The sequence below is a fragment of the Lepus europaeus genome, chromosome 16 (assembly GCF_033115175.1).
Source record: "Lepus europaeus isolate LE1 chromosome 16, mLepTim1.pri, whole genome shotgun sequence".
NCBI classification, from domain to species: domain Eukaryota; kingdom Metazoa; phylum Chordata; class Mammalia; order Lagomorpha; family Leporidae; genus Lepus; species Lepus europaeus.
This window is the reverse complement of record NC_084842.1, coordinates 12,871,490-12,899,012: the sequence shown is the minus strand read 5'-3', so window position 1 is coordinate 12,899,012 and position 27,523 is coordinate 12,871,490. Positions and strand designations below refer to the sequence as shown.

At 47.8% G+C, this 27,523-nt stretch overlaps 2 protein-coding genes across 3 annotated transcripts in view; one reads left to right on the top strand and one right to left on the bottom strand.

The window, feature by feature from the left end:
* Positions 1-4,951, top strand: part of RBPMS (RNA binding protein, mRNA processing factor) — a 170,340-nt gene extending 165,389 nt beyond the window's left edge. The window contains exons 8-9 of one of the 2 annotated variants that reach the window (XR_009868193.1): positions 621-723; positions 4,827-4,951. The gene's annotated coding sequence lies outside the window, so the exon portion shown is untranslated. The remainder of the gene's footprint in view (positions 1-620; positions 724-4,826) is intronic. The other variant, XM_062213127.1, reaches the window with a different exon arrangement.
* A 7,558-nt stretch (positions 4,952-12,509) lies between these two features.
* GTF2E2 (general transcription factor IIE subunit 2) overlaps positions 12,510-27,523 on the bottom strand; it is an 84,074-nt gene continuing 69,060 nt past the window's right edge. Inside the window, exons 7-8 of the mRNA XM_062213461.1 lie at positions 14,840-14,955; positions 12,510-13,228 (exon numbers count right to left, since the gene is read on the bottom strand). Coding sequence (XP_062069445.1) covers positions 13,112-13,228; positions 14,840-14,955 — 233 coding nt within the window. The 3' untranslated portion in view covers positions 12,510-13,111. The remainder of the gene's footprint in view (positions 13,229-14,839; positions 14,956-27,523) is intronic.

Below are 27,523 nucleotides of genomic sequence, written 5' to 3'. Positions count from 1 at the left end.
ACTGGTTCTTTCCCAAATGCCTACAACAGCCAAAGCTGGGCCAGGCTGAAGCTAGGAGCCAAGAGCTCCCTCAGGGTCTCCCATGTGGGTGGCAGGGGCTCAACTTCTTGAGCCATCACCTGCTGCCTCCCAGGGTGCATTAGCAATAGTCTGGATCAGAAGTGGAGCTGGGGCTCAATCCCAAGCAGTGTCTTTATTAATTTCTCTTTATGTATTTGAAAGGCAGAGCAACAGGGAGCAAAAGACACGTCTGCCTACTGGTTTATTCCCCAAATGTCTGCTGCAGCCAGGGCTGGGCCAGGCTGAAGCCAGTAGCCCAGAGTACCATCTGGGTCTCCCATGTGGCTGGCAAGGACCCAAGCACTTGAGCCATCATCCTCTGCTTCCCAGGGTGCATTAGTGGGGAGCTGGACCAGAAGCAGAGGCGGGACTTGATCCCAGGCACCCCACTAAGACATGCAAGCGTCCCAACTGCTCCCAACGCCCACCCCATGCCGTCACTCAGGTGACAGTGCATCCTTGGCTCCCTGCCCTCGGAGCGGGCTGGTCCTCAACCCAGGGAGCCCAGCCGTGCCGGAGGTTGGTGCACCGCTAATGGGCGATGTCTCTCTCCACCCCAGGTCCCAGGTGTGTGATGGCGGCTGCAATCTGTCTTGTGGGTTTTAATGCAATCTTCCATGGTGGCTACTGTGCTCCAGCTCTTCTGCAAAACTGGAGCGTGCGGTGAGTTCCCAAGTTGCTGCGCAACCAAGCCTTCCAGGGCGGCCACAGGTCCCGGGAACCCGGGCCTCGGCGGGGGGCTGCCATCAGGGAGCAGCCACTGGCCAGGTGATGGCATGGCAGCTCCTGGCGCCCGCCAGCCAGGGCTGTGGAGGGGAGGCTGTCCCAGGATGGCAGCGGGGGATACATACAGAGGAGGCGCATCAGAAATGGGACAGGGCCAAGTTGTGCGAGCTCCGTGGTCCCTGGGTTTTTGTGGCTGGCAGGGGTTGAGTGACGGGTCTGTCTGTTCCGCTGATGGAGGCGACCTGCCCGTGGCCTTCCCTGTGTCTCTGGGAGGCCTGAGGGAATGCCAGGGCCAGGCGGACAGCGCTTGGTGTCTCAGCCCAAATAAGGTGGCAAATCTCATCCCTGTGAGGGGCCGACGGAGATGAGTCAGACAGCAGGGCGCGACTCCTGCCAGGACAAAGGGGCAGGCAGTTCTGGCCAGCAAGGTCATTACCGCATTCGTGGGGCTGAAACAATGGCACGGTCAGAACAGGACTTCTCTGTGCTTGCCCGCAGCAGCGCACACCTCTGAGGCCGTCTTAGACCAGCATGCACCTGGGCAGCTCTCCAGGCAGCTCACAGGCTTCCCCCCTGCCTCAGGCTCGAAGGGTACATGACGCAGGGGCTGCTCTGTCTCCCACCAGTGGCAGCTGCCTCATTTAACAGTGTGCCTTTCATCACAACAGTCTTATATTTTCAAGATTTATTCATTTGAAGGGCAGAATTACAAAGAGGCAAAGACAGAGAGGTCTTCCATCTGATGGTTCACTCCCTAAATGGCCAGAACGGCCAGAGCAGACCAATCTGAAGCCAGGAGCTTCCTCTGGGTCTCCTACATGGGTGCAGGGGCCCAGGGACTTGGGCCATCTTCTGCTATCCCAGGTGCATCAGCAGGTAGCTAGATCAGAAGTAGAACAGCTGGGACCAGTGCCCTCGTGGGATGCTGGCGTCACAGGCGATGGCTTTACATGCTATGTCGCAGCGCTGGCCCTACTGTAATACTTTAAGAGACAGGATTTGGGTTTTTCGCCCCCTCAAGCAGTTTTCTGGAAGCAGCGGAAGTGTCAGTCATGCACGGCACAGGTGCACGAGCCCAGTCCAAGCTGGCAGGAGAGTTGGAGGGACAGAAGAGGGGACAGCTACGAGGGAGGCTGCCCACGCCCGATTCCCCGAGCAGTGGGGCAGCAGGAGCAGCAAGGTGAGCGCCGACTGCGGTGATTCAAAGTGCGCCTCCCCAGGGTCGAACAGGAGGCAGCTTTTGTATTCCCAAGGCTGAGGTCGGGCTGCATGTCTTAACGTGACCTCTGGAGGGGAGAGCTGGGCCGGGTGGCAGGGGGCCACCAGCACGGGAATTTCTAGAGGTGCAGCTGGACGACGCTGAGTCACTAAAAACATCTGTGATGCCCACGTGTGTCTGCAGGTGGACGGAGGCGGCTGACTGTCCCCTTTCCTTTGGTGAAAAGCAGTCGGTCAGGGATAGCTTTGAGGAAGACTTCTTGGGTAATGAGGTTAAGTGGTGTGCTGGGCCAGAGAGGAGGTGAACTCTCTCAGGAGAAAGGGCTCAAGGACACCTGGGCAGGGAGAAGCCCAGCCAGCGCCCTGACCCCACCTTGCCTTATGCTGAAACGAAACCCTGCAGACTTCCATGGTGCTCCATAAAGCCTCAGGGGACATCTTCCTGAATCAAGGAGGTCTGGGCCCCATCTTGTGGTGTGTTGCTCGCCTGCTGCAGCTTCTCCGTGCGGGAAAGCCAGCCTCGCCCTGGCCCGCCGTGCATGGCGCTCCGTGTTCCCGGATGTTTCAAGTGTCCTTGTGAGTGCATTCCAAGGGTTGGACTCCATTCCCAGCTAAACCTCTTCCTTGTTTACAGGGACTGAAATAGCCACATTCTGACCTTTTGTTCAGACTGGGAACAGCCATGGCGCTGGGGATACATTCTTTTCCCATGTGAGAACTGAGTTTACAAGGCAGCTACGGAGAGCTCTGGAGACTGTAGGCTCCCGCCTCCCCTCTTCCAGGTTTTGGTTTTTGCTTGAAAAAAGATAAGCCCAATTAATGAGACCCGTCCTACCCCGAGGCCCACCAGAGAAGGGGCCAGTTTGGGGCTAGAGCATGACCCAGGCAACCTCCTGGCTCCCTGACCAGGGCGCAGCCTCAGTGCCTGCCCACCCCTCCCTTCCGCTTCATTTGCCCTGGAGCCCAAACGTCTGAATGGCGGAACTGAGTTTTTCTCCATGTGAGTGAGCCCTCTGGGACAGCGAGAGCCCTGGGAGCGCCGGCAGTGTGCCCGGACTTCTGAGAGGCTCGAAGGCTGTGTTTGGGATCTGGGGACCAACATCCAACTGGAGAGCTGAGAGCAGGGGAGGTACAGGTGCTGTTGCCTTACTGCCCAAAGCAACATGGGTCAGGAGGTCAGCTGAGATGGTGCTAGAGGCGTTGAGATCTGGGTATCCAAGAGTAGGAGCAGGGGCAGCTCTGGCTGCTGTTGAACTGATGGGGCCTGCAGGGATGCGGCCGCCCCAAGCCAGCGAGCGGAAGAGAGCTCACAGGCCTCCAGCCCCCAGAGTCTAGCCACAGTGCAGGCTCTGCCATGTGCTCAAGTTCCGCACACTGGGCACCCAGGGTGGCAGAACACTTGCCCGCCCACTGCCAGGGCACAGGCATTAGTTGAGGGCAAAGTCTGGCTGGGAGAGGGCCGTGGGTTCAGGAGGGACCTCTGGCGGCCGTGCCCCCTGCCACACTGCCCAGACCTTGGCAGAAATTGGGGAGTAGGGGAACACCCACTGAGCCAGACAGCAGGCGTGGTCAGTGGCAGTGCAGGGCGCCGAGACCCATCTATGTTGCCTCTGCCTCCAGCGTGTGCTGGGCACCTTGGGGAGGCAAAGGAACAAGATGAGATTCTCTCCAGGTCACCTCTGCTTCACTCCTGGTTCCAAGAGTCCTGAGAGCGAGGCCAGGGAGAAGCTGGCCTGGGGAGGCAGCGGTTCCAACTGCAAGCTTTCTAGTCTGGCCTCCCCCTCTGGTGGGCATCATCCAACCGAGACCAGGACACATTTACTGTTTGTTACAACCTGAGTCGTCAGAGAAGTATCAGCCTAACATCCCTGCCTTGGCAAGCTCTGCCCAGCGTCTCCCTGGGGAGGTCTGTGAGCTGCAAGTGTGGTCATTACAGTGGGCCCTGGGACTTGTGGGCCGTGACTATTTCCACACACTTGTACCACCATCCAAGAACTGGGATGTGAAAGCTAGGCCTCCCGGTGCAGACCCACGTGCAGCCAGCCCTGTGCTGTATGGTAGTGTTTAAGAGCGGCTGGTCAGCTGTGTTTGAGGATTCACCTAAGTATGTTTCTAATTTTGAGATTTACTGCGAAGCACACATTTTTCCAGATTAGTGTAACTCAGAACAGTTGGAGGAGTTGTTACAATCTCTACAGCCTCTTCCCAAATGCAAAATTCTACATGCTGATTTCCTTGTATGTACACCTCCTGTACAGCTACGCGTATACACGAGTCTGACGTGTCGGCAGGAGGTCAAGAAAGCACGGGGTTGGAGCACAGTGACAGTAGAGGGCGCCAAGTGTAGTCAGTAACTCTCAAGCACTGAACAGAACAGGGATGTGTTGCAAGAAAAGCCCAGCCCAGTTCCCTTGGGGGGACCTAAAGGACTATAGTGATACCTCAAAGACCATTTGTTCTGCCACAAAGAACACGGAAATTAACCCTATGCTGGCCACATAGCCCAGCTCTTGTGCTCTTGTGTGATTTACACAAGGGCACTTCAAAAGTTGGTGGAAAAAACTCAAAGCTAAATTTATTTTGGTGCAAAAAAAAAAAAAAAAAAGTTTGAAACCCATGTGGTTCTTTCCCAATCTGCTTTCTCCATCAGCCTGCTAAAGACCCCTCATACGCATGCTTTCCTAATCTCTGGAACCAAAGCAAACTTACACGTCCATTTTCCAGGCCGTCTGCAGTCCCCGGGGCTGCCCGGCCGGGGCCACGCTGAAGGCCCCCTGTGACAGGGAGCTCTGCTCTCCTAACCCATTTTCTTTCTGTTTCAGGCTTGCGAAAACCTCGCCCAGTTTTGACCCCTTCAAGACTTTGCCACAGCCTCTATCACACATCTGTTTTTCTCGAAGAAAAAAAAATATATAATAAAAATGTTTTACTCTTTTACACTGTATAACTGTAAGGAATAGTGTGTTATTTGTGAATGCATGGTCTGACATTTCTGTACAGTTTGGAGATATTTTCAAATGCAACATAAAAGAAGTCAACAATAATACCAAGAAAAGTGAGTATTTTTGTACCCAACATTTTATGTATGACCAGATGGATGAGCTTACACTGGTTGGATCACAGGTTCTGTGCTTGACTTTTGAATGCTTGTAATTAAAAATATCTATTTTTTCCCTTTAAGATAAGCTGCATGTTTGAGGCATGTTTTTAAATATTACCAAAATGTCCATATTTGTGCTGTGAATGTGTAGGACCCTATTTGGAGTCCAGGGCAGCTTAGTGACGCGGTGTTAGATGTTAGGAACTGTTCCTGCAGCAGGAGGGCTCAGCCCAGTCCCCTGGGATGTCCTGGCAAGACAATCAGAAGCTGCCAGGAGCTTCTACCATAATGGTATGCTCGCAGCCAGGCACTGGTGAAAACTCCTGACCAGAGTGTGCGCTCCAGATGCCACCACCCATACTGTGTGCCCAGTGTCAGCTGCTTGTTTCTCTTCGTAACAGCACGCTCTGTGTCTGTGTGTGTGTGAGACCCACCTGATGTATAATACAAACTCACCTTCAGAAGTCATCCCTGCCTTCCCCCACTCCGTGGAAGTGCGAGTCTGTCTCCCTGCCAAGGGGCACCTTGGTTCAGGAGGACAGCACAAATCTCCCGAGGGGTTCTGCAAAACATCCGTCTGAGCTGGGGTCCTAAGCCTTGGCAGCACTGTGTCCAACAGACCGACTCCTGTGCCAGCACAAAGCGGCTAGTGGTTGCTGGCGTGAGCGCTGCTCCGCTTGCTCCAAAGACCTCTTCAAAGCCACAAAGCCTCTCGTGCTGTAAGTCGGCCAGCAGCCAGCTCTGACAGTGCGGCCATCCTCCTCCTGTACGAGAGCCGTGCGTAGAATCAGAGTGCTCTAAGACTTCTGACTGCTGATATAGCTAAACGTGATCACAATCCTCCTTACTGATCTGCTCACGTTGTGTTGAAAACTTCAGTCCTTTAATGATTATAGAGCTGGTTTGGGGTTGTTTCATTATTTTTTGTTAGAGGTAAAGATGTCAAGAAGCTTTTAAAGGCCATCGCCAAAAAAAAAAAAAAAAAGAAAAGAAACAAGGCCGGAAGTGAAGAGCCATTTCCTCCCATAAATACGAAGGAAAGGGCGGGGAGCAGTTGTGGGGCCCTGCTGGGATCTTGGTGAGAGTCCTGTACTGTTCCTAAGAAAACAGCCACTTCACGGTCGATTGTGCTTTTATAAACTTTAAAAGGTACTTTTTTATTGTCATTTTTAAAAAATAAAGTGCTTATTCCAGCTGTCGTACCATTGTGTGGCAAATTCTTTTCTGCAAGATCAACCACACGCGTCCCACACTGCACACCCCCCGGTGCGCTGATGTGCTTCCATTCTCAGGCTTCAGCAAGCTAAGCGGCAGAAGCTACTGGGCTCCCGCGCAGGGATCAGAGTGCGAAACGCAGAGCCTGGGCAGCACCTCTCTCCGTGCACTGTGGCAGGCACTCGGTCACTCACGTGGACACCAGAGCAGCTCAGGGCAGTCACACATCATCTCTGCGACGCCTTTTACTGCAGCTCGCTGCCACACCCACCGCAGCCTACGAAACTGTAGCTCAAAATTGGCCGATTTCTATTTGCTGAAGGAAGATACACGTCTTCTGTGAAAAACGAGGCAGCAGTGCGTGTGTGCACTTCCCTCAGCAGGGAGGAGAGCAGACTGCTAGATGCCGATAATGGCAGCGGCCACGAGGAACTCCGTCTTGCTGGTGCTGAGAGGGTTACTGGTTCCGTGGCAGGGACTGCTGTTTTCAAAGGACAATGTCCAGCTCCAGCAGGTCATGGTCACTGTCTTCTCATCTCCTGGGACTTGTGGGTGCCTGGCGAGAACATGCAGCTTTTCACAGCTAGCCAGCTGTGGGCCTTGAGATCCACGTTCAGCACGGCTCTGGGGCAGACTTGACCATGTGGCTTTGCCTCCAGCCCATCTGTGAGCTTCCAACTCAGAGGTGACAGAAACTGGCCAGCCTCCTGGGAGATGGTGGCCTTCGGCCGTTGGCATCCCCACCCGTCCCTGGCTGAGCAGTCACATTCATTTTATTTATTTTGGTTATAAGTCGTACTTGGCCAAATTTATGAGGTGCAATTGATTTGGAAATAGTTTCAATTCTCCTTTACTGCATATTTCAGAGCAACTTCCTATTAGCTATTATGATGTTTTGGCTTTGCGTTCTGGGGTTCAAATATCCAAGGACAAATTCTCCAGTTCTATAAGTGTAAACTGTTCAGTTGACCCCAGCTTTGTACCTTTCTCCTCCAGTCTGCACAAGTCACCATCGCACTGACGGTCATTAGTGATGTGCAAGATCAGTCTAGTACGTACATTCCACTGATCAGCCAGGTGGCTGTGAACTTCATTCCAGTCTGAAAAGTCCATCTTCTGGCACAGCGTCAAGCAGGAATGAATGCACTGTTTCTTTCGAGATCAGGAACCTGAGAGATGAAAAGGTCCGTCCGTCTGTCTCCTCCCAGGCAGCAAGTCCTAGTTTGTGGGCTCAGAAAGATGATCACCAAGCCATCCATCCTTTGGTTACATGATCAAATGAACCTCTTGTGAACACAGCACTAATGTAATTATGAAACTGCCTTCTACCTCTGTGACAAAATCACAAATGATAGAAATTTGGAAAGAACCTTACAAGTCCCAGAGTCAGCCACGTCTCCTGGGTCAGACACTTGGCACAGCCTTTGGGACGCCTACATCCCATTTTGGGAGTGCTTACGTTTGAATCTTGGCTCTGCTCTCCATCCAACTTCCTGCGAATGCACAGCCCACAGGGCAGTGGATGATGGCCCAAGCACCTGGATCCTTGACACCCACATGGGAGACCTAGGTTGACTTCCAGGCTCCTGGTTTTGGCCTGACCCAGCCCCAAGGTGTTGCAGGCATTTGGGTGAGTGAACACATGGATGGAAGTCCTCTGTCTCTGCCTTCCAAGTAAGTTGAAAATAAGTGAATAAAAAAAAAAAATACAAAGTGATACCTCCATTTAGGCTTCAGAGACACTGGACCCAGTGCTTGCGTGGTGTCAGTCCTGCTTTCATAGACTAAATTCCAATTACTGCTGCCCCACCCCTGAGGCCCCTCCAAGCCCCAGCACATTATGGCATCCCCAGGTCCTGAGTCATCTGAAGATGGCAGGGGCACAGCTGAATTCTCAATACAAGAACTCTTGGTGTCTGTGTCCAGCAGACATGGGAATCAGCCAATCATTTCTGAGTGTTTTGGACAAGGCAAGCTCAGTGCTAAGGCCGCAGACACTCGTGCCCCTGCATTCCTTGTAGCACGCAGCCATCACTGTGAGGTGAAAAGAACGTCTGCAGCCAGTTCTAAGCATCACCGGCTGGCTGCTGTCACTCCTCAGTGTTCTGTCGTGCCGTCTCGCAGCATTCTTGGAAGGCTGAACAGGCACTGTGACTAGCGAGTTTTTACCAGAGACAGTTCCTCGGAACAGTGTCACTAAAACTAACTGCACTCCTGAAAAACTACTTAGTCAGCAGCTGCATCAAGGCCTCCAAACACCAGTTTGCCAGCTGCCCCTGCTGCAGAAGCCCTGGTGGTACTGACCCGTCCCGTCCAGCTGCCGGTCCCGAGAGGCCAGCACAGCAGCAGCCCGCCTGCTCTCATTTACTCTGGTGGCAGCTGTCCCGGGCACCCACAAGTGCTCCTACTGCTGCCTCGGAGTTCAAACTGCACCGACCCTGCCTTACTGGGGGTGGAGGCGGTGTGGCTGAGGGTCTTCTTCCTCCAAACCCTAATGTGCCAGACAGAAACAAAACCAGGAAGACTCCCATTCTGTCCGCATGCATCTCACGTCCAGAGGGTCTGGGAGGAGAGAAATCAGGTGCTCTGGTTCCACCTACCCACAAGAAACCTTCAATGGAAGTCTTACAAAGGTCTCACTAGCACCAAATCAGAACTGGATTAGGCCAGGTGCTTCAATTCAACCCAAACTTGTCTTTTGAGCAAAAAGACCACAATACAGTGAGAAACGGTGCTTAAAACAAAACAAAACACTTACGGGAAGGCTGTATTACATGTCGCTGGAAGCTGGGGCCCTGTGAGGTTCTGCCTCCTGCAAGTCGCTGGGTTTTCCCCAGGGTCTTGAGTCACGTGGTTCGGGCTGTGGCAGGGAGCTGGCCCACCTCCAAACCAGTGGGGCTGGACTAGGACAGTGGCCTTATCAATCTGCGCAAGAGTGATAGGCCACATTTATCTCCAGTAGAAACCCTTTTCTGAAGGAAGATGTGCTGTAGTTTCTAAACTACAGGCAGAGGAAGCCAACAGCACAAGGCTAGCGTCCATTCTGATTCTGTTTCCTAAGCACTTTGCCCCAGACAGGAAAACCTACTGCCCTGCCCTGACTCCCACAGAACTCCTCCATCTCAAGACAACGTCCAGGTACACATGGAAACAAACTGCCCCCAGGGTGTCTCCCAGGCACACTGCTGGTGGCTGTTGGTTAACAGTCCATAAAACCCTCAGAAACCCACAGCCTCCCTGCAAAGGAATCACTTCAAAGTAAAACAGCAGCTGGAGGGGAAAGGCGACAGTCCCATCTTCTATGCCGGAAGAGATCGGTGGTAGCTAATAAGAATGGGGAGCTGACAGGTCCAGCTCCCGGTCCCTCATCTGTGTTTTGGCTGCGTACATACGGCTCACAGAAGAAACCCAGAGCCGACTTCCCAGTCTTCCTGTGACACCAGGGTGGCCAGTAACAGGGGTTCCTGCACCGCCTTTTCACTAATGCTCTGCTCAACAGGTATCAAGAGCTTCTCTGTCCCCAGGGCCCCGCCATCATCCGGACACTCTTACAGGCTGTGACAGGAGCAGCCAAATGTTCACTTTTTACACTCTGGGCTCAAACACATTTCTCTTAGCTACCCCCTAAAAGCCTCCCATGATTATGATGAATTATAGATCAAATGCACTACAGCTGTCATAGCCTGTTACCTCACCCAGCCATACCCGTTCCCACTTGCCTCCAAATGGAGCAGACCCTGCTGGAACAGGCAGAGGCGAGAACCTGGTGTTAGCCTGGACTTTCTGGTAGATGTTTTTAGACACCCAGAGCTGCTAACAGACTCATTTCTTTTCATTACCATCATGGAACACAACTAGGGGGTGAACCTGCACAAAAGAAAATGCAAATGAGTGAGAGAAAGCTAAAGTGTCACAAATGAGCAAGGGGACAGCGCTGTGGTGCAGCTGGTTAAGCCCCAGCCCACAGTGCTGGCATCCCATATTGGCACGAGTCCCAGCTACTCCACTTCCGATCCAGCCCCTGCTAATGTGCCTAGGAAAACATCGGCCTGGCCCAGCCTGACCATTGCAGCCATTTGGGAAGTAAACCAGCATATGGAAGAGCTCTGTCTCTCCTTCTCTAACGCTACCTTCTAAATAAATAAAATAAATCCTTAAAAAAAAAAAAAAAGCAAGAGACACTTCCTTCGTCAGTCCAGTCAGAAGTCCTGGTAGGCGCAGGCTTAGCAAGAAGTCACTAAGGATATCACAAGTGGCAGGAAAGCATCTTATCTTGGAATCTGAGCTGAAGGTCTTGATGTCTCTCTGCAAAGTAAGAGAAGGATCTGAGATATCCAGAATGCATTTCTAGACTTACCCATAAAACAGGATCAAGTGTGTAGACCACAGGGGTAGACATCTGGGGGCACGCACTCAGCCGATCGGTTAAGGTGCCCACACCCCAAACTGGAGCACCCGGGCTTACTACTTCACTTCAGCCCCTGACTCTAGCTTCCTGCTAATGCTAACCGTGGGGTGCAGTGCGGATGGAATGCCGTAAGTGGTTAAGCCTGCCACCCACAGAGGTGACCTGGATTGAGTTCCTGGCTTTTGCCCAGCTCAGCTTCTCAGTGGATAGAAGCATGTGTTCACACACTCAGTCTCCCCCAAATAATAAAAAATTTTAAAAACTTTTTTTTTTTTTTTTGACAGGCAGAGTGGATAGTGAGAAAGAGAGAAAGGTCTTCCTTTTTGCCATTGGTTCACCCTCCAATGGCCACTGTGGCCGGCACATCTCGCTGATCCGAAGCCAGGAGCCAGGTGCTTCTCCTGGTCTCCCATGGGGTACAGGGCCCAAGCACTTGGCCATCCTCCTCTGCACTCCCTGGCCATAGCAGAGAGCCGGCCTGGAAGAGGGGCAACTGGGATAGAATCCAGCGCCCCAACCGGGACTAGAACCCGGTGTGCCGGCGCCGCAAGGCAGAGGATTAGCCTGTTAATCCACGGCGCCGGCCTTAAAAAAATTTTTTTAAAGTAGGCATCTGGTGATAAAGCAGCTTTATTTTTTTTTTTTTTTTTCTTTTAAGAAAACTCACTTTTATGCCATAACATATTAGAGCTCCTTACTAACAAAAAAACTTATGGAACGCAGCAAGAGATGTTGAATTTCCTTTGTTCTAAGTTAACATAAGCACCTCAGTTTTACAACATCTCCTGCCATGTTTTGGAGCTGGGCAATAGGAAGCAGGTAAATCAGATAGATGACACTGTAAACTGATAAGAACTAAAACAGCAAAAGAAGGTTCCTTGGCTGCACAAAGCACCTACCATCACATCACCTTTTTTTAACAGAGAACAAAAGGAAGCCCATCTGCTATTTTATTCCCTAAATCCCTACAATGGCCAGGCAGGGCCAGGCCAAAGCCAGGAGCTGAGAACTCACTCCAAGTCCCATGTGAGCTAGCACAAACCCAACATCCTTAGGCCACTACATCACTGACTCCCAGGGTCTGCACTGACAGGAAGCTGGAGCCAGGAATTGAACCCAGTACTCCGATATGCAGTGTAGGCACCCCAAAGGGGATCTTAACTACTTTCTGAAGAATGAGATTTTGTTTTTACACTTCTCTACAACTTAGTCTGTGACACGGGATCTGAAATAATCAATGAAAAGATCTCGACCGGCGCCGCGGCTCACTAGGCTAATCCTCCGCCTTGCGGCGCCGGCACACCGGGTTCTAGCCCTGGTCGGGGCACCGATCCTGTCCTGGTTGCCCCTCTTCCAGGCCAGCTCTCTGCTGTGGCTAGGGAGTGCAGTGGAGGATGGCCCAAGTGCTTGGGCCCTGCACCCCATGGGAGACCAGGAGAAGCACCTGGCTCCTGCCATCGGATCAGCGTGGTGCGCCGGCCGCAGCGCGCCTACCGTGGCGGCCATTGGAGGGTGAACCAACGGCAAAAGGAAGACCTTTCTCTCTGTCTCTCTCTCACTGTCCACTCTGCCTGTCAAAAATAAAAAATAAAAAATAAAGATCTCAGCAAATATCTGAAAATGGTTTGCCACAGAAGGCAGGAATGACCCCATCAATTTCCTGTAAGTCACCCTAACTCTTGAGAACCCATACACCCTTGATGTTGCTCTCACAAGCGGGGAAGTGCCAGGGCAACAGGGGGCTCTCCACCAGAAGGAAGAGGCTGAACTTTTAAAAGAAAACATGAACAAGGACATTTAGTGCATCTTTATTGCTTAACTTGCTACAGGAGAAACACCTTGTGTTCTGTGAGACCCACATGCTGAGCACACAGTGCAGAGTTCAGTCTTCACAAACCCCAGACAGGCGCCCTGGAAGCCAGGCCGGCACTGTTGCCTGCTATTTCCAGAAATCAAAGGAAACAAGCTGAATTCACTCACATCTTTAAAATCCTTCTACAATGATTTTATTATAAATACGTTCTTTCGGAATAAACAAATATTGCATTCAAGACTACCTGTCAACCTGCTCTAAAGTAATAAACAAGGGAAAATGGAACCAGGAACCTTGTAGAAGTAGACAAACAGCAAAGACACCTGCATGCCATGCACAGTGCCTTCCTCCTAAAACGTAACTGGAGGTCACAGGGAACATCACATTTCTCTTTAGCCTGCCCAGTGAGTTTGAGTGTGAGGTTGGAAATTTGCACCTGTTCTGTAAACTGAGCTGCTCCTCTCCTCAGCCCTAGGAAGCAGAATGGAAGACAGTGAGTCTTCGGAGCCCAAGCAGTGACCAGAACGACCTTGACTGTGTATCGGTCCTCTGTTCAAGGACAAACCTGTCCCTATTTGCCAGGAGTAATGTCAGAGTAGTCCTTCAGCACGCCAGCCAAGTGTTCATTGTGAGTCTTAAATCGTCGCTTTTTCTGCGAAGCAGGCTTTTTCCTTCTCTGAATGGGTGCCTAAAGGCAAAGGTAAGAACAGTTAGAAACAAACAGCTACTCCAAAGGGTAGAATGGTCAGGGTTTCCTGAGCATAGAACCCAACAGCAGAGGAGGAAGGGTCTGGAACTTTCTCCCTGCCCTGAAGCCCAGCATCCCATACACCAATGCACAGCCCACAACCCAACCTGAGCCAGACCCGGCATTTTTGTTCACGAGATGCGATGCAAACCTCCCTAGGAATGAGCAGGCTGGCACAAAAACCTTCCTGCAGGCACCAAGTCAGTAAGAGAGAGTCAGTGAAACTCTGTCATTTGTCTGTTATCAGGCTTACAAATAAATCCACGTTCACCAATTTAAAAAAAATCAAATATGATAAAATCCTGATATGGCAAACTTGGGTGATGGGTGGACAAACAAGGGCTTTTAATGTTATTCTCCATTCTTTTCTGTATATTAGAAATGTTAACATCAATCACATAATAAAAAGAAATCAACAGCCAGCCCAGCAAAATGGCACCATCCAGGTTACTGTGCCCTCTCTCACGGCTGCTGGCCCTGCCAGGCTCCCCAGCATTCTTCAGCATGGTCAAAATTCTACGTGCAGGAGGGGCCAAATGACAAACCTGACCGGTTGAACACTGGGGCTACCCTTGGGCACCACTGTGTTCCTGTGGATCTACCTCATCAACATTAACAAAGATTTTTTTAGTACAGAAAAAAAAAAAAAAGGATTGGAATAAACTTTTTAAATTCCAGGATCAGAGTATACTAAATATGGTGTTTAGCTTTTCCTCTCGATTATTCTGTTGAATTTTTTTTTGTTAATGTGAGAGAAAAAATTATATATGAATATGTCAAGTCAGCATTAGTGTTCTGCATCATTAAATGAAAAAAAATTGTTAAGTTCACAAACTAAGCAGTGATCGGAACTCATGAAGGGCTGCAATTACACTGCTTCTTGGAGAAATTACTGGCAGTCAGTCTTCCATTTCCAAGTTCTGAACGTTCACTGAAAAACACACACCCCACAAAGCCACAGACAAGCTACAAAGTACGATGGGGGCCTAGGGCCTGAGGAGAGAGGCAGAGTAGCCACAGTCAAGGGTGCTGGTGGATTATTCTCCAAGCTGGCTTTGTTCCTGGACTACATAGAGCCTGCAGTTAGCTGGCACAAGACGATTTTTGAGTTGTCATTTGGTTAAGGTCTTTGATGAGCAGGACTTAGGCGCTATAAAGACCAAAATATGATTCCCGAGAGACTCAAAGATCAACAGGGACAATTCAGTGTGATCAAGGCCATGACAGAGCCGGGAACCAAGACCATGAGGCTCAGGGAGCAAGGGGGAGGGGAGCACAACTGAGGTCTTGAAGCCCAAGCAGATGAAGAGCAGGCTGCTCACAGAAGGCGGGAGAAGCGTGATGGGTGGACGACGCTGGGGCCTACAAACAGCTGGGGATGGCTGCAGGGAGGCTGGGCCTGAGGAGCAGCAGCCAGGGGCATGTCCGCTGGTCCACAAGTCAGACATGCGCTGAATGGCATCTGAGCAAATCGCAGGCCAGAGAAACCTACAGGAAGCAGGTTAACAATGCAGAGGAGGAAGGTCAGATGGTTTTCTAGAGATTACACACCACTTTCTTTGGTCCAGATTCCTGCATGGAAGAAATACCCTGTCGCTTCAGATATTCTTCAATTTTCTCCTCATCCATTGAATCCACAGTGACACTCCTCCATAGTTTCTGAAATTCTGTACCAACAAGAGAATAGTTACTTTACAATCCATTTTTACAAATGATTACATCGAAGTGATCAAAATCCAGGCTTCATTATTATCTCTTTTGGGTCTAAATTAGCGCATCTGAGATTTCATTAGAAAAACAAAGACACTAGGCAAGAACATTCCAGAGCTGGACACTGAGCAGCAGAAGGGCCTGGGAACAGAGCAGCACCAGCGCAGACCACGTCATTGCCATCTATTTTTAGAGGCCAGTAAGGGAGGGCGATGTGCCTGAGGCCTCCCTGCTTTCCTGGGGAGGAAAGGCAGTCAGCACTCTCCTTTTATTCTTTTCATTTTGGGCAAACAGTTCAGTCCAACTTCTGAGCTCAGTTTACTCCATTTCCTCTCCCACTAAGAACAATTATTGAAACACAGAGGGAGACACAGAACAAAGTTTTATATGGAAGTGAGACACTTCAACAGTTTGGGAAAAACAGTTGCAATCAGTCTGGGGACTGGAGCCTGGGAGGACATGACAGTGGAAAGGGGAGAAAGCGGAGGAAAACAGCCTCACCCTCCACTCCCATAAAACAAAGGAGGAGGGCTGTCATCTGGCCTACATCTTCTCCTTGGACACCCACGGCCCCTCAGCCAACATCACCTTTTTTTTTTTAACCAAAAGAGATCATGTCCAATTGGAACATGTCCAAAATAAGCTCCTAAAGACAGATCCCAGGACTGGGTTCCTCCCTCCCTCCTTCTGTTTCCTCTGCCTCCCAGGGCTACATTAGCAGGAAGCTGGAATCACGAATGGAGTCAGGACTCAAGTCCAGGCTGCACTTGGAAACAGCAAGCAGCATCTTAACCATTATGCCAAATGCCTGCCCAGCATCTACTTTCTAGCACAAAACCGTTTTTGTGATAACAAAATCTAAGACCTAGGGACTCTTTGATGGAAAACAGAAGAGGTGGGGGGAGAATGCTCCCTGAGCACTGAGGCGGTTTCCTGGGCCTCCTGTTCCTAACAGCCATGCATCCACCACGCCCCTGTCCTTCCTACCAGAGACCCTCACCAGTGCCGCTCCTCCTCTCCTTCCTTCCTTCCTCCTGTGCCATTAATTTTCCCTTAGTCTGTGACCACTGTCCCTGAAGAAACCATAAGGAAGTTGCCATCCAATTCTGCACTGGGCCACATTTTTTCCTTTTTCTCTTCTTTCTTCTTTTTTTAAGTATATACTGCATGAAGCAAATGATGCCTAAACAGTTGGAATGCTGGATACTGAAGGGTATGTATTCCACATACCCTTTGAGGGCTTTTGGTTGCCGATGTCCAAATACAAACATGGCATAACCTACTATGAAGAATTCAATCTGGATACAAAGTTATTTAAATCCCGTAAGAGTTTTCTAGTTTACACAGACTTGTTGGGGTTTCATACCACACTGTCACTAAAACTTCAATCGCATACACTGTAGGCATCACTTAACTGAAGGCGATGGTTTGTTTGCTTGCCTGACTCGCTCAGGTTCTTGAAGAGTGGTAAGCCCCTTGAGAGCATGTCCACTCCTCAACCATCTGACTCTGACCCTGCACACATGAAACCCTGCAGTCTACTATGGCCCAGACACAGACTGTTTCCTCATTTTATTTGAAGATTTATTTATTTGAAAGATGGTGTTACAAACAGGGTGGAGGAGGAGGAAGAGAGACAGAGATCTTCCATCTGCTGATTCACTCCCCAAATAGTCTTAACAGCCAGGGCCGAGCCATGCTGAAGTCAGGAGCCTGAAACTCCATCCAAGTCTCCCAGGTAGGTGATAAGGGCCCAAGCACTTTGGCCATCTTCTGCTGCTTTCCCAAATATATTAGGGAGCTGGATAAGAAACAAAGCAACTGAAACTCAAACCAGCATCCATATGGGTACTGGTATTAACAGGCAGCAGTTTAATGTACTGTACCACATCAGCCTAACTAAATATTTTTAGTATTTTTACTTATTTTAAAATAATTTTAAATTAACAGAAAAGCGACAAAATTAGTAGTTTCACTATCCTTTGTCCAACTCCTCTAATGCTAAGAACTTTATATATTTAATTTTATGATTAAAATTTATTAACCATGATATAATGCTATTAACAATCCATATATCCTATTTTTTTAAAGATTTATTTTATTTATTTGAAAGAGAGTTACAAGAGAGAGTTAGAGACAGAGAGAGAGAGGTCTTCCATCTGTTGGTTCACTCCCCAGATGGCAGCAATGGCCGGAGTTGCGCCAATCGGAAGCTAGAAGCCAGGAGCTTCTTCCGTGTCTTCTAAGCGGGTGCTTAGAATCAAGATTTTTTTTTTAAAGATTTTACTATTTTACACACACACACACACACACAGAGGGGGGGGGTCTTCCATCTGGTGGTTCACTCCCCAATTGGCTGCAACGGCTGCAGCTGTGCTGATCTGAAGCCAGGAGCCGGGAGCCTCCTCTGGGTCTCCAACGCTGGTGCAGGGGCCCAAGGACTTGGGCCATCTTCTACTGCTTTCCCAGGCCACAGCAGAGCGCTGGATTGGAAGAGGAGCAGCCGGGACTAGAACAGGTGCCCATATGGGATGCCAGCGCTTCAGGCGAGGGCATTAACCACATAAACCACAGCGCCGGCCTCCCACATACCCTATTTAACTTCCACTAGATTAGTATTACTACCTGCACCCTTCTCCTGTCCCACTATCCACTCTAGGGTTCAACACTGAATTTAGTTGCCATGTCTCCTTATCTCTTCCCACCTCTGAGTGTACCCTCTCTCTCTTTAGAATGATAATTCTGAGGAACACTGGTCTGTTAAAGATTTATTTATCCACTTGAAAGGCAGAGCCAGAGAGAGGCAGAGGCAGAGGCAGAGGCAGAGAGAGAGAGAGAGAGAGAGTCTTCCATCAACTGGCTCACTCCCCAGATGGCCGCAACAGCCAGAGTTGCGCTGATCCGAAGCCAGGACCTTCTCCCAGGTTTCCCATGCACAGGCACAGGGACCCCAAGCACCTGGGCCATCTTCCACTGCTCTCCCAGGTCACAGCAGAGCTGGATCGGAAGCGAAGCAGCGGGGACGGGAACCGGCACCCACAAGGGAAGCTGGCATGCAGGCAGCGGCCCCAGCTGCTACGGCACAGCGCCGCCCCCGGCCTGTTAATTTGGATTCATCTGAAGCTTCCTCAGGAATATCAGAGGTTACGCGTGAGGCTGTGCTCTTTTTGGTGACTGCCGAGATACACACTATCAGCATGTCCTCTTACTGGAGTTGGGAGCTCTGAACACTGGTTCAAGTGGGCCTGCCAGCTTCCATATGTATTAATTACAATTCTCTGTACAGATGAGGTGCTCAGGGCCAGTGCTGTGGCTTGGCAGATTAAGCCTCCACCTGCAACACTGGTGTGTCGATTCAAGTTACAGCTGCTCCACTTCTTATCCAGTTCCCTACTAATGAACCTGGGAAAGCAGCAGAGGATGGCCCAAGTACTTGGGCCCCTGCCACCCACATGGGAGGCCTGGCTAGAGTTTCAGGCTCCTGGCTTCAAATTAGCCACGCCCTGGCCATTGAGGCTATTTGGAGAGTGAAACAGTGTATGGAAGCTCTCTCTCTCTGTTACTCTGCATTTCAAATAAAATAAATCTTTTAAAAAACTTTCTAAAAAAAGAATATCTGCCATTTCTCCAATTTGTGTTTTTAATTAGTTATTTTATTTTAGTAAGGATTTGTGGATATTAATTGTATATAGATAGATAGATAGATAGATAGATAGATAATTCACTATCACTATTTATTTTGTCCAAGCTTTGGTCAATGAGAATTCTTGAAAGTACTGTGTACGGCAAAAAGGAAGACCTTTCTCTCTGTCTCTCACTATCCACTCTGCCTGTGGGGAAAAAAAAAAAAAAAAGAAAGTACTGTGTCCTTTGTCACTTTGGTTTTAGGGCGGGGGAGCACTCTCATAATTTCTGCTACCAGAAGATGTTCCAAGCTCATTTTGAATTTCCCCAAATTTGAAATCAAATCATTTCTCCAAGGGTTCCTGACTTATTTTTACCATAGAATGGTATTTAGAAACCAAGATCACACATTCTGTTTTCCTTTTGTATCAATCTCTTATTTTTTGAACGTAGAAAATGAGGGGCTGGCGCTGTGGCATAGTGGGTAAAGCTGCCACCTGCAGGGCCAGCATCTCACATGGGCGCCAGTTTGAGTCCTGACTACTCTACTTCTGATTCAGCTCTCTGCTATGGCCTGGGAAAGCAGAAGATGGCCCAAGTCCTTGGGCCCCTGCAAGGCATGGGAAGACCTGGAGGAACCTCCTGGCTCCTGACTTTGTATCAGCCCAGCTCCGGCCGTTGAGGCCACTTGAGGAGTGAAGCAGCAGATGGAAGATCTCTCTCTCCCTCTCTGCCTCTGCCTCTGTAACTCTTTCACATAAAAAAAGAAAATGAACAGGAGACAAATTTAAAGGCAGATGCTCTGTTCTGGCAGATCTCCAAGTATTGTGCAAGTCAGGCATGCATCAATTCTTTTTTTTTTTTTTTAACAGGCAGAGTGGATAGTGAAAGAGAGAGAGACAGAGAGAAAGGTCTTCCTTTTTGCCATTGGTTCACCCTCCAATGGCCGCTGCGGCTGGCACATCGTGCTGATCCGAAGCCAGGAGAGCCAGGTGCTTCTCCTGGTCTCCCATGCTGGTGCAGGGCCCAAGGACTTGGGCCATCCTCCACTGCCTTCCCGGGCCACAGCAGAGAGCTGGCCTGGAAGAGGGGCAACCGGGATAGAATCCAGCACCCCTACTGGGACTAGAACCTGGTGTGCTGGCGCCGCAAGGCGGAGGATTAGCCTGTTAAGCCACGGCGCCGGCCAGGCATGCATCAATTCTAAGAATAAATAAAACCAGTACTGATTTAGAAATCTGTCTCAACAGAAGAGAAAACAATCAGATTTAAAGAGACCCTTCCTTGGCCTACTTGAGCTCAGAATAAAAACTACACAGCTCCCATAGAAGGAAGAAAATAAGCTAATCCATCAATGAGATATGGCCTCGATTTCCACATAATTTATTAACACGCCTTGCCCTCTCCTAGGAAATGCGGCTAGCACAACAGTGGGCTACAGACTGAAGCCAGATGGTGTGGGTGTGAATTCAATCACCCCAAGTACCTCATCTAGAGAGAGGGAATAAAAATACTATCTACCTCATAGAATAACAGGAATTAAGGGAACTAAAATCAATAAAGCACTGATAATAAGGCCTGCAAAGGAAGAAGCATTCTCTGTATCTGTTACACTCATCACCATCATCTACCATATACTGTCTCATTTCTGAATGCTACTGTCTTTTAATAAAGGCGATATAAAAAATTTAAGATTACTAAACAAAGTGATCTTATTTTTATGAAATAGAAAAAACAAATTCTGAACACTTCTTTAAAAGCAAAAGAGCACATACACATTAACATGTTGTAAAGATCTGGAAAAATATATACCAGTATATATCCTCAAGCAAAGGAATATGGTTTGCTTGGCGAATTTTCATTTTTTTGTCCTATGTTTCTTGACAAAATCTGCCATCTATGCCTGAGAAACATTTTAATATGCAGAGGAATTTTTATCACTAGAGTAATTTGTTTTAGTGTAGCATTTTAAATAAACATAAAAATAATATACTCATTGTCACTTGTTAACTTGCCTCCTTCAACTCTATTACCATTTTGCAGTTTCTGAAAATAGAACATTCCATAGAACATTACTCAATTTATCTCATTCCCTAAAGTGGTAATCTTAAATTTTAGACCTCAAGATGTCCACATCTTAATCCCCATACTCTATGAATATGTTACCTTATATGGAAAAAGGGACTTTGAAGATGCAATTAAGAAGCTTGAGATTAGAAAATTATCTCTAGATCTGGATTTAGAACTGGAAAAATTACTGTTAAAATAGCCACACTACCCAAAGTGATCTACAGATTCAATACAATCCTTATCAAAATTCCAATGCCATTTTTCACTAGAATAGAAATAAACAATCCTAAAATTCATATGAACCACAAAAGCTGTGAACGGCCAAGACAGTTGCTATGGTTATGAGTCCCCATTGTGAAATACTAAGAAGTAGGACCAGGTTGGTCCTTTAAAAGGTGATCAGGACTCTGCCCTCACCTCTTCAGGTGATGAATGAAGTCATAGGACAGCAAGCTCTCGAGTGCAGGTCCACTTATAAAAGCAGGCATGTCCAGGTCTCCATGTGATGTGGCACTCTGCCAGCAAGAAGCCCACTATCAGATGCAGCCCCTCTACCCCAGACCACAACTGTGAGCCAAAATTAACCTCTTTTCCATATAACTTTCTCAATCTGTATTTTGTTAACAGCAACAGAAAATGGATTTATCTTACACAAAAGGAACAAAGCTAGGAACATCACACTACCTGACTTCAAACTACATTACAAAGCCATAGTAATCAAAATAGCATGGAACTCACATAAAAATACAGAAACATCAAACAATGAAAACAGAGCACCCAAAAAAAACTGCACATTTCTTCACTTGTTCAACAAAGGGTGCTAGAAAAACTGGATATCTACACGCACAAAAATGAAATTAGACCCATACCATGTAAAAATAATATCTCAAAATGGATTAAAGAGCTAAATCTGAGACCTGAAAGTAAAAAAATGTACAGTCCCTAATCTGAGATTTGGGGGCTGCAAGACGGCATGAAAGTGAAACAGCCTCAGGAGAAGCTGCACTACAAATCTCGCTCTTTCCCCAGACTAGCAATGTGCCCTAAGGTCTCTCCCTTGATGCTGGGCAGTGGGACTGAGTTGCCGCTTCTAGGCAGTCTTGTGATAACAAAGCAAAACAACCAATACTCTACAGTGGGCTGTGTTCCTAGCCTCTGGTATTTGGCAGGTGAAACTTTTGGCTTAAGATATTTTCAATTTATGCTAAGTTAATTGGAATGCAACCCCTAAGTCACATAATATCTGTACTAGAAAAAAATATAGCGAAGTAACTTCATGAAACTGGTATGGGCAAGATAGTTTTGGATTTGACTGCAATCACTCAGGCAACAAAACCAAAATCACACAAAAGGTATTACATCAAACAAAAAAGCTTCTGCATAGCAAAAGAAACAAAGAAACAACCTACAGACTAAAAGAAAATATTTACAACATACGAGTAACACACACACACACAAAAACAGTAAAATAGCTAACCTACCTAAAAGTTTAGCAAAGAACCCAAATATGTTTAAAAAAAGATAAAAATGATATCAAAAAAATGACTGTAATCATTAATCATTAGGGAAATGCAAATTAAAATCACAATAGAGTATCATCTCACACCTGTCATTAGGGCTAATATCAAAACAAAGGTTAGAGTTAGTAAGGATGTAGAGTAGAAAGGAAAAGGGCACCCTCGGACACTTGGTGGGAATGTAAACCAGCAATCGTTACAGAAAACTGCACAGAACTTCCCATGGTTTAGCAATCCTACTTCTGGGTATGTGTCCTAAGTTCTTGAAATCAGTATACTGAAGAGATAACTGACTTCCATCTCCACTATAGCTTCATTCACAGCAGCCAAGATATGGAGTCAATTCAAGTCATCAGTGAGTGAATACAGAAAATGTGGGCAGTGGGACCAAAAAAAAAAAAAAAAAAAGTTATTTACTTATTTATTTGAAAGGTCAAGCTGGGTGGAAAGGAGGGGCCCGAGAGGAGGGATTGATTTTCCATCCACTGGTTCACTCCCCAAATGGCCACAATGACCAAGGTTGGGCCAAGCCAAAGCGAGGAGCTTTGTCTGAGTGTCCCATGTGGGTGCAGGGCACAAGCACTTGAGCCATCCTCCACTGCTTTCCCAAGGGCATTAGCAGGGAGCTGGATCACAAGCAGGGCAGTTGGGACTCAAACCGGCATTCATATGATGCCGGCACTGCAGTCCAAAGCTTAACCCGCTGTGTCACAGCATGGGCCCCCACTTTGCTCCTTTTTTCTGCTGAGTTGTATCCCACTGTAAGGATGTGCCACAGTCAAGGGGATGTTAAGAGAAGTTAAAGGATGTGGGAGTTGTTCCCAGTTTTCGGTGATTACAAAGAAGCTGGAGGTAAAGGCACATGAACTTGAATAAATACCTAAAGGTGGGATGGCTGGGTCATGTATTAACATACAGTACAATGAATGTGTATATTTTTACTCATTCACTCATTCAACCTTGCAAAGAATGGCCATTGGACTTAAATAGTGGTACACAAATATAAAGATCTAAATATAAGAGCAAAAACTAACTCTTGGAAGTCAAAAAGTGGAGTAAATCATGACCTTGGATTAGGCATTGGTTTCTTAGATATGACGACAAAAGCATAAGTAACAAAACAGATAAACTGGACTTTGTCAAAATTAAAAACTTCTGCACCCCAACAGGTCCTATCAAGAAAGTGAAAAGACAATCAAGAGAGTGGGAGAAAACATTTGAGAAGCTTTTTTTTTTTAGACAAACTGGTAACCATGTGAGTGGCAGGGACCCAGCTACTTAGGTCATCAATGTTGCCTCCCCTGATGCGCATTAGCAGGAAGCTGGAGTCAGGAGCAGAACAGAGTAAACCACGGCCCTCCGATACGGGGTGCAGGGATCTTTCCTTCCAGTGTATTTATTCATCTTTTATTTGAAAACCAGAGTGACAACCGAGAGGGATCTTCCATCTGCTGGTTTACTCGCCATATGCCCGCAACAGTGAGGGTTGGGTCAGGCCAAAGCCAGGAGTCAGGAACTCCCTAGGGCTCCACATGGGTGGCAGAGACCCAAGTACTTGAATCATCACCTGTTGCCTCCCAGGATGAGCATTAGCAGGGAGCTGGATCAGCACTCTGAAATGGGATGTGGGGAGTCCAAGTGGTGGCTGAACCCATAGCACCACAACGCCCACCCTGGATGCAGGTATAATAACCACTAGGCCAAACTGCCCTCTTTCCTCCTGAGACCTCAGGTACACACCCAGACCATTTGATACTGTCCCATGGCTTGTGGATGCCGGTTTTTTTCACACTTCTCTTTGCATTTCAGGATAATCTGTATTGGCATATCATCAAGTTCACAGATTCTTTTCTTGGCTACAAGTTTACTGAGATGAGCTTATTGAGGCATATCTTCATCTGTTACTATGTGTTTTCACATAGTAATATGCATGCTGTCTGCTTTTTCTATAGAAAGACCTTAACATTATTTCATTATTTTAGATTCCATATCTGATGGTTCCAATACCTGTGTCCTAAGAATTTGGTTCTGTTAATGTCATATCTCAATAGTATATTGTTTTTCCTTGCTTCCTTTTATGCCTTAATTTTTTTTTCTGAAAGCAGGATATCCTCTGTAGGACAGCTGGGACTAAAGAGTTTTTATGCCTGGAAGTGGACACGCCTTTCCTTCTGCCAGACTTAGTGTGTGGAGGTTGAGTCAATCTATTGTCAGCACAAGTCAGGTCTGGGATTTGTTGCTGCTATGGTTACCACAATGCCCCACCAGCTTCAAACTCCTCCGGCCATACCTTGTGTTTTAGGGAGGAGGCTGGTTTGTGAGAGGGCTTTGCCTCATTGTCTGTATGGCTTTCAGTTTTTTCCTTTCATGCTGTCCCTCAGACGCCTGCCTCCGTGCCTTTGCAACTCTGCCAGAACTCCACCATCACCTCTCACCCACGGTGTTAGCCTTGTGCAGGTGGAGGGGTCCGTGCTCTCCGACATTCTGATTAAGCACTGGTCCCAGGCAAGCACCAAGTTCCTTGGTGTCCAGGATGTGGCCTTCTCAGTACTCTCAGCTATTCTCCTCCACTGAAGTTCTCTGCACAACATACTTTTGTCCCTCCCACAGTGGTTCAAGGCTGTTGTCTCCGAGGAGGGGGGAAGAAAGACTCAGAGCTTCATTTCTCTAGTGTCTACTGTTCCCTTTTAGCCTTTCTTGAGGGATATTTTCTCAGTACCCTGACTCTAGCCTCAATCTTTTTCATAAGCATCCTGCAAAGTCTGCGGATAAGGTCTGTGAGCGAGTGCAAATATCCCTGTGTCTGCAGTCCCTGTAAGGGACGATGTTTCCATAACCAGTCCATGTTAAGCCTTCAGCTGTTCATTAAAACTTATGTTCATTATGTCTGTTCCATCTGTTCTTTTGTTTGTTTGTTTTGACAAGCAGAGTGGACAGTGAGAGAGAGAGAGACAGAGAGAAAGGTCTTCCTTTGCCGTTGGTTCACACTCCAATGGCTGCTGTGGCCGGTGTGCTGTGGCCGGCACATTGCACTGATCCGAAGGCAGGAGCCAGGTGCTTCTCCTGGTCCCCCATGGGGTACAGGGCCCAAGCACTTGGGCCATCCTCCTCTGCACTCCCGGGCCATAGTAGAGAGCTGGACTGGAAGAGGGGTAACCGGGACAGAATCCGGCGCCCCGACCGGGACTAGAACTTGGTGTGCCGGTGCCGCTAGGCGGAGGATTAGCCTGTTGAGCCACGGCGCCGGCCCTGTTCCATCTGTTCTTGAGGCTGCTCTCTTCAAATTTGGGGGTAGGTAGTAGTCCAAGAACATCAGCTCTCTGATGGACTCCAGAAAGCCTTACATGGGCAGATCTACGGGGGTCTGTTGTTGTTGTAAGGTTACAGACAATGTTTTCTCTAATGTTCTCCATTCTAAGTAAAAGACCTAAGTCCCCAACTACCTGCATTTCAGCCAAACGTTAGTGGACTGTGGTGAATGTGATTAATTTTACTTGCTAAAGGTATATAAGAAAGAAACTTCACATCAAACTTCAAAGTTAGCAATAAAAACATCTCTCCAATTCCAATAAAGCACTTAAAAAATTATTATTTCAAGATGTATGCCTGAGCAGCCGTTTAGTGTAGTGGTTAAAGACAATGCTTGAGATGCCAGCATCCTACATCTGCGAGTCTGGGTTTGAGTCAAGGCCACTCCTGATTTCAGCTTCCTGCTAATGTGCATTCTGGGAGCTGACAGGTGACAGCTCAAACTAGTTCAAAGTAGCTGGGTTCCTGCCACTCACATAGGAAAAGCAAACTGAGTTCCCAGCTCCCAGCTTTTAACTGGCCCAGCCCTGGCTGGCTACCATGGGCACTTGCAGAGTAAACCAGCAGATGGAAGATCTTTACCCATCTCTGACTTTCCAATAAATAAAATAGGTAAAAAGTTTTAAGTCATATGTATACCATAACCAGACTTTTACATGTTAAATTTACCATAGGTGATGAAGAATATACATACCAAAAGAGCAGTTCTAGCATGAATACCGAGTTAGTATTACATATTTATATAACAGAAGTTTATATACTACAGGTCTCATATGCCACAATCACAGAAGCAAAGATATCATACAGAATACTAAAAAGTAAGCTCTGGGGCCGGCGCTGTGGTGTAGCGGGTTAAAAGCCCTGGCCTGCAGTACCAGCAGCCCATATGGGCGCTGGTTCTAGTCTCAGCTGCTCTACTTCCGATTCAGCTCTCTGCTGTGGCCTGGGAAAGCAGTAGAAGATGGCCCAAGTCCTTGGACCCCTGCACCCATGTGGGAGACCCAGAGGAAGTTCCTGGCTCCTGGTTAGCGCAGCTCCGGCCATTGCAGCCATCTGGGGAGTGAACCAGCGGATGGAAGACCTCTCTGTCTGTCTCTACCTCTTTCAGTAACTCTTTCAAATAAATAAAATAAATCTTTAAAAAAAAAAGTAATCTCTATATTAACATGCAACCAAGAATATATGGCAAAATGGAACTCTAAGAACTTTAAAACAAAATTTATGTATTTTTTCTTAAAAGAAATGCTGTGAGCTATTTCAAAGGGAAATGCCTGAATAAAAGCTCTTCCATTTCTTTTTTGTCTCAATAAAATATTTCTATTTAACCTCTGCATATCCTTAGTTCGACGCTGCTGCAGTATTTAAACCCACATGAGAGAACCAGACTGTGTTCCAAGCTCCAGGCTTCAGCCTGTTCTGGTCATTTGAGGTATAAGCCAGCAGAAGGAAGATCAATCAATGTCTATCAAGTAAGTAAAAATAAGTCAATAAAATAAATGTCCTTCTTTAAAAAAGAAAATACAAATTAAAAACAAAATAATCCTAATCTCATATGAGATAGATAAAGTCAAGTAGAAATACCCAATACTGATCAGGGTTTGAAGAAATAGATAATTTCCTACTACTACAAAGGTATAAATTGGTCCAAATGTTACAAGGTGACAAGCCATTGAAATTTTAAAAAATATATCCTTCAATCCAGCATTTCTACTACAAGAAACACAAACAGGTATGTGCAAGGATTGAGCATTATTTATAGCAGCATATAAAAAAAAAAAAACTTTCCATCTGGGGCTGGCTGGCACTGTGGTATCGCGGGTAAAGCCATCGCCTGCAGTGCCAGCATCCTATACGGGCACCGGTTCAGGTCCCAGCTGCTCCACTTCTGATCCAGCTCTCTACTATGGCCTGGGAAAGCACTAGAAGATGGCCCAAATCCTTGGGCCCCTGCACCCGCATGGGAGACCTCGAAGAAGCTCCTGGCTCCTGGCTTCAGATCGGCGCA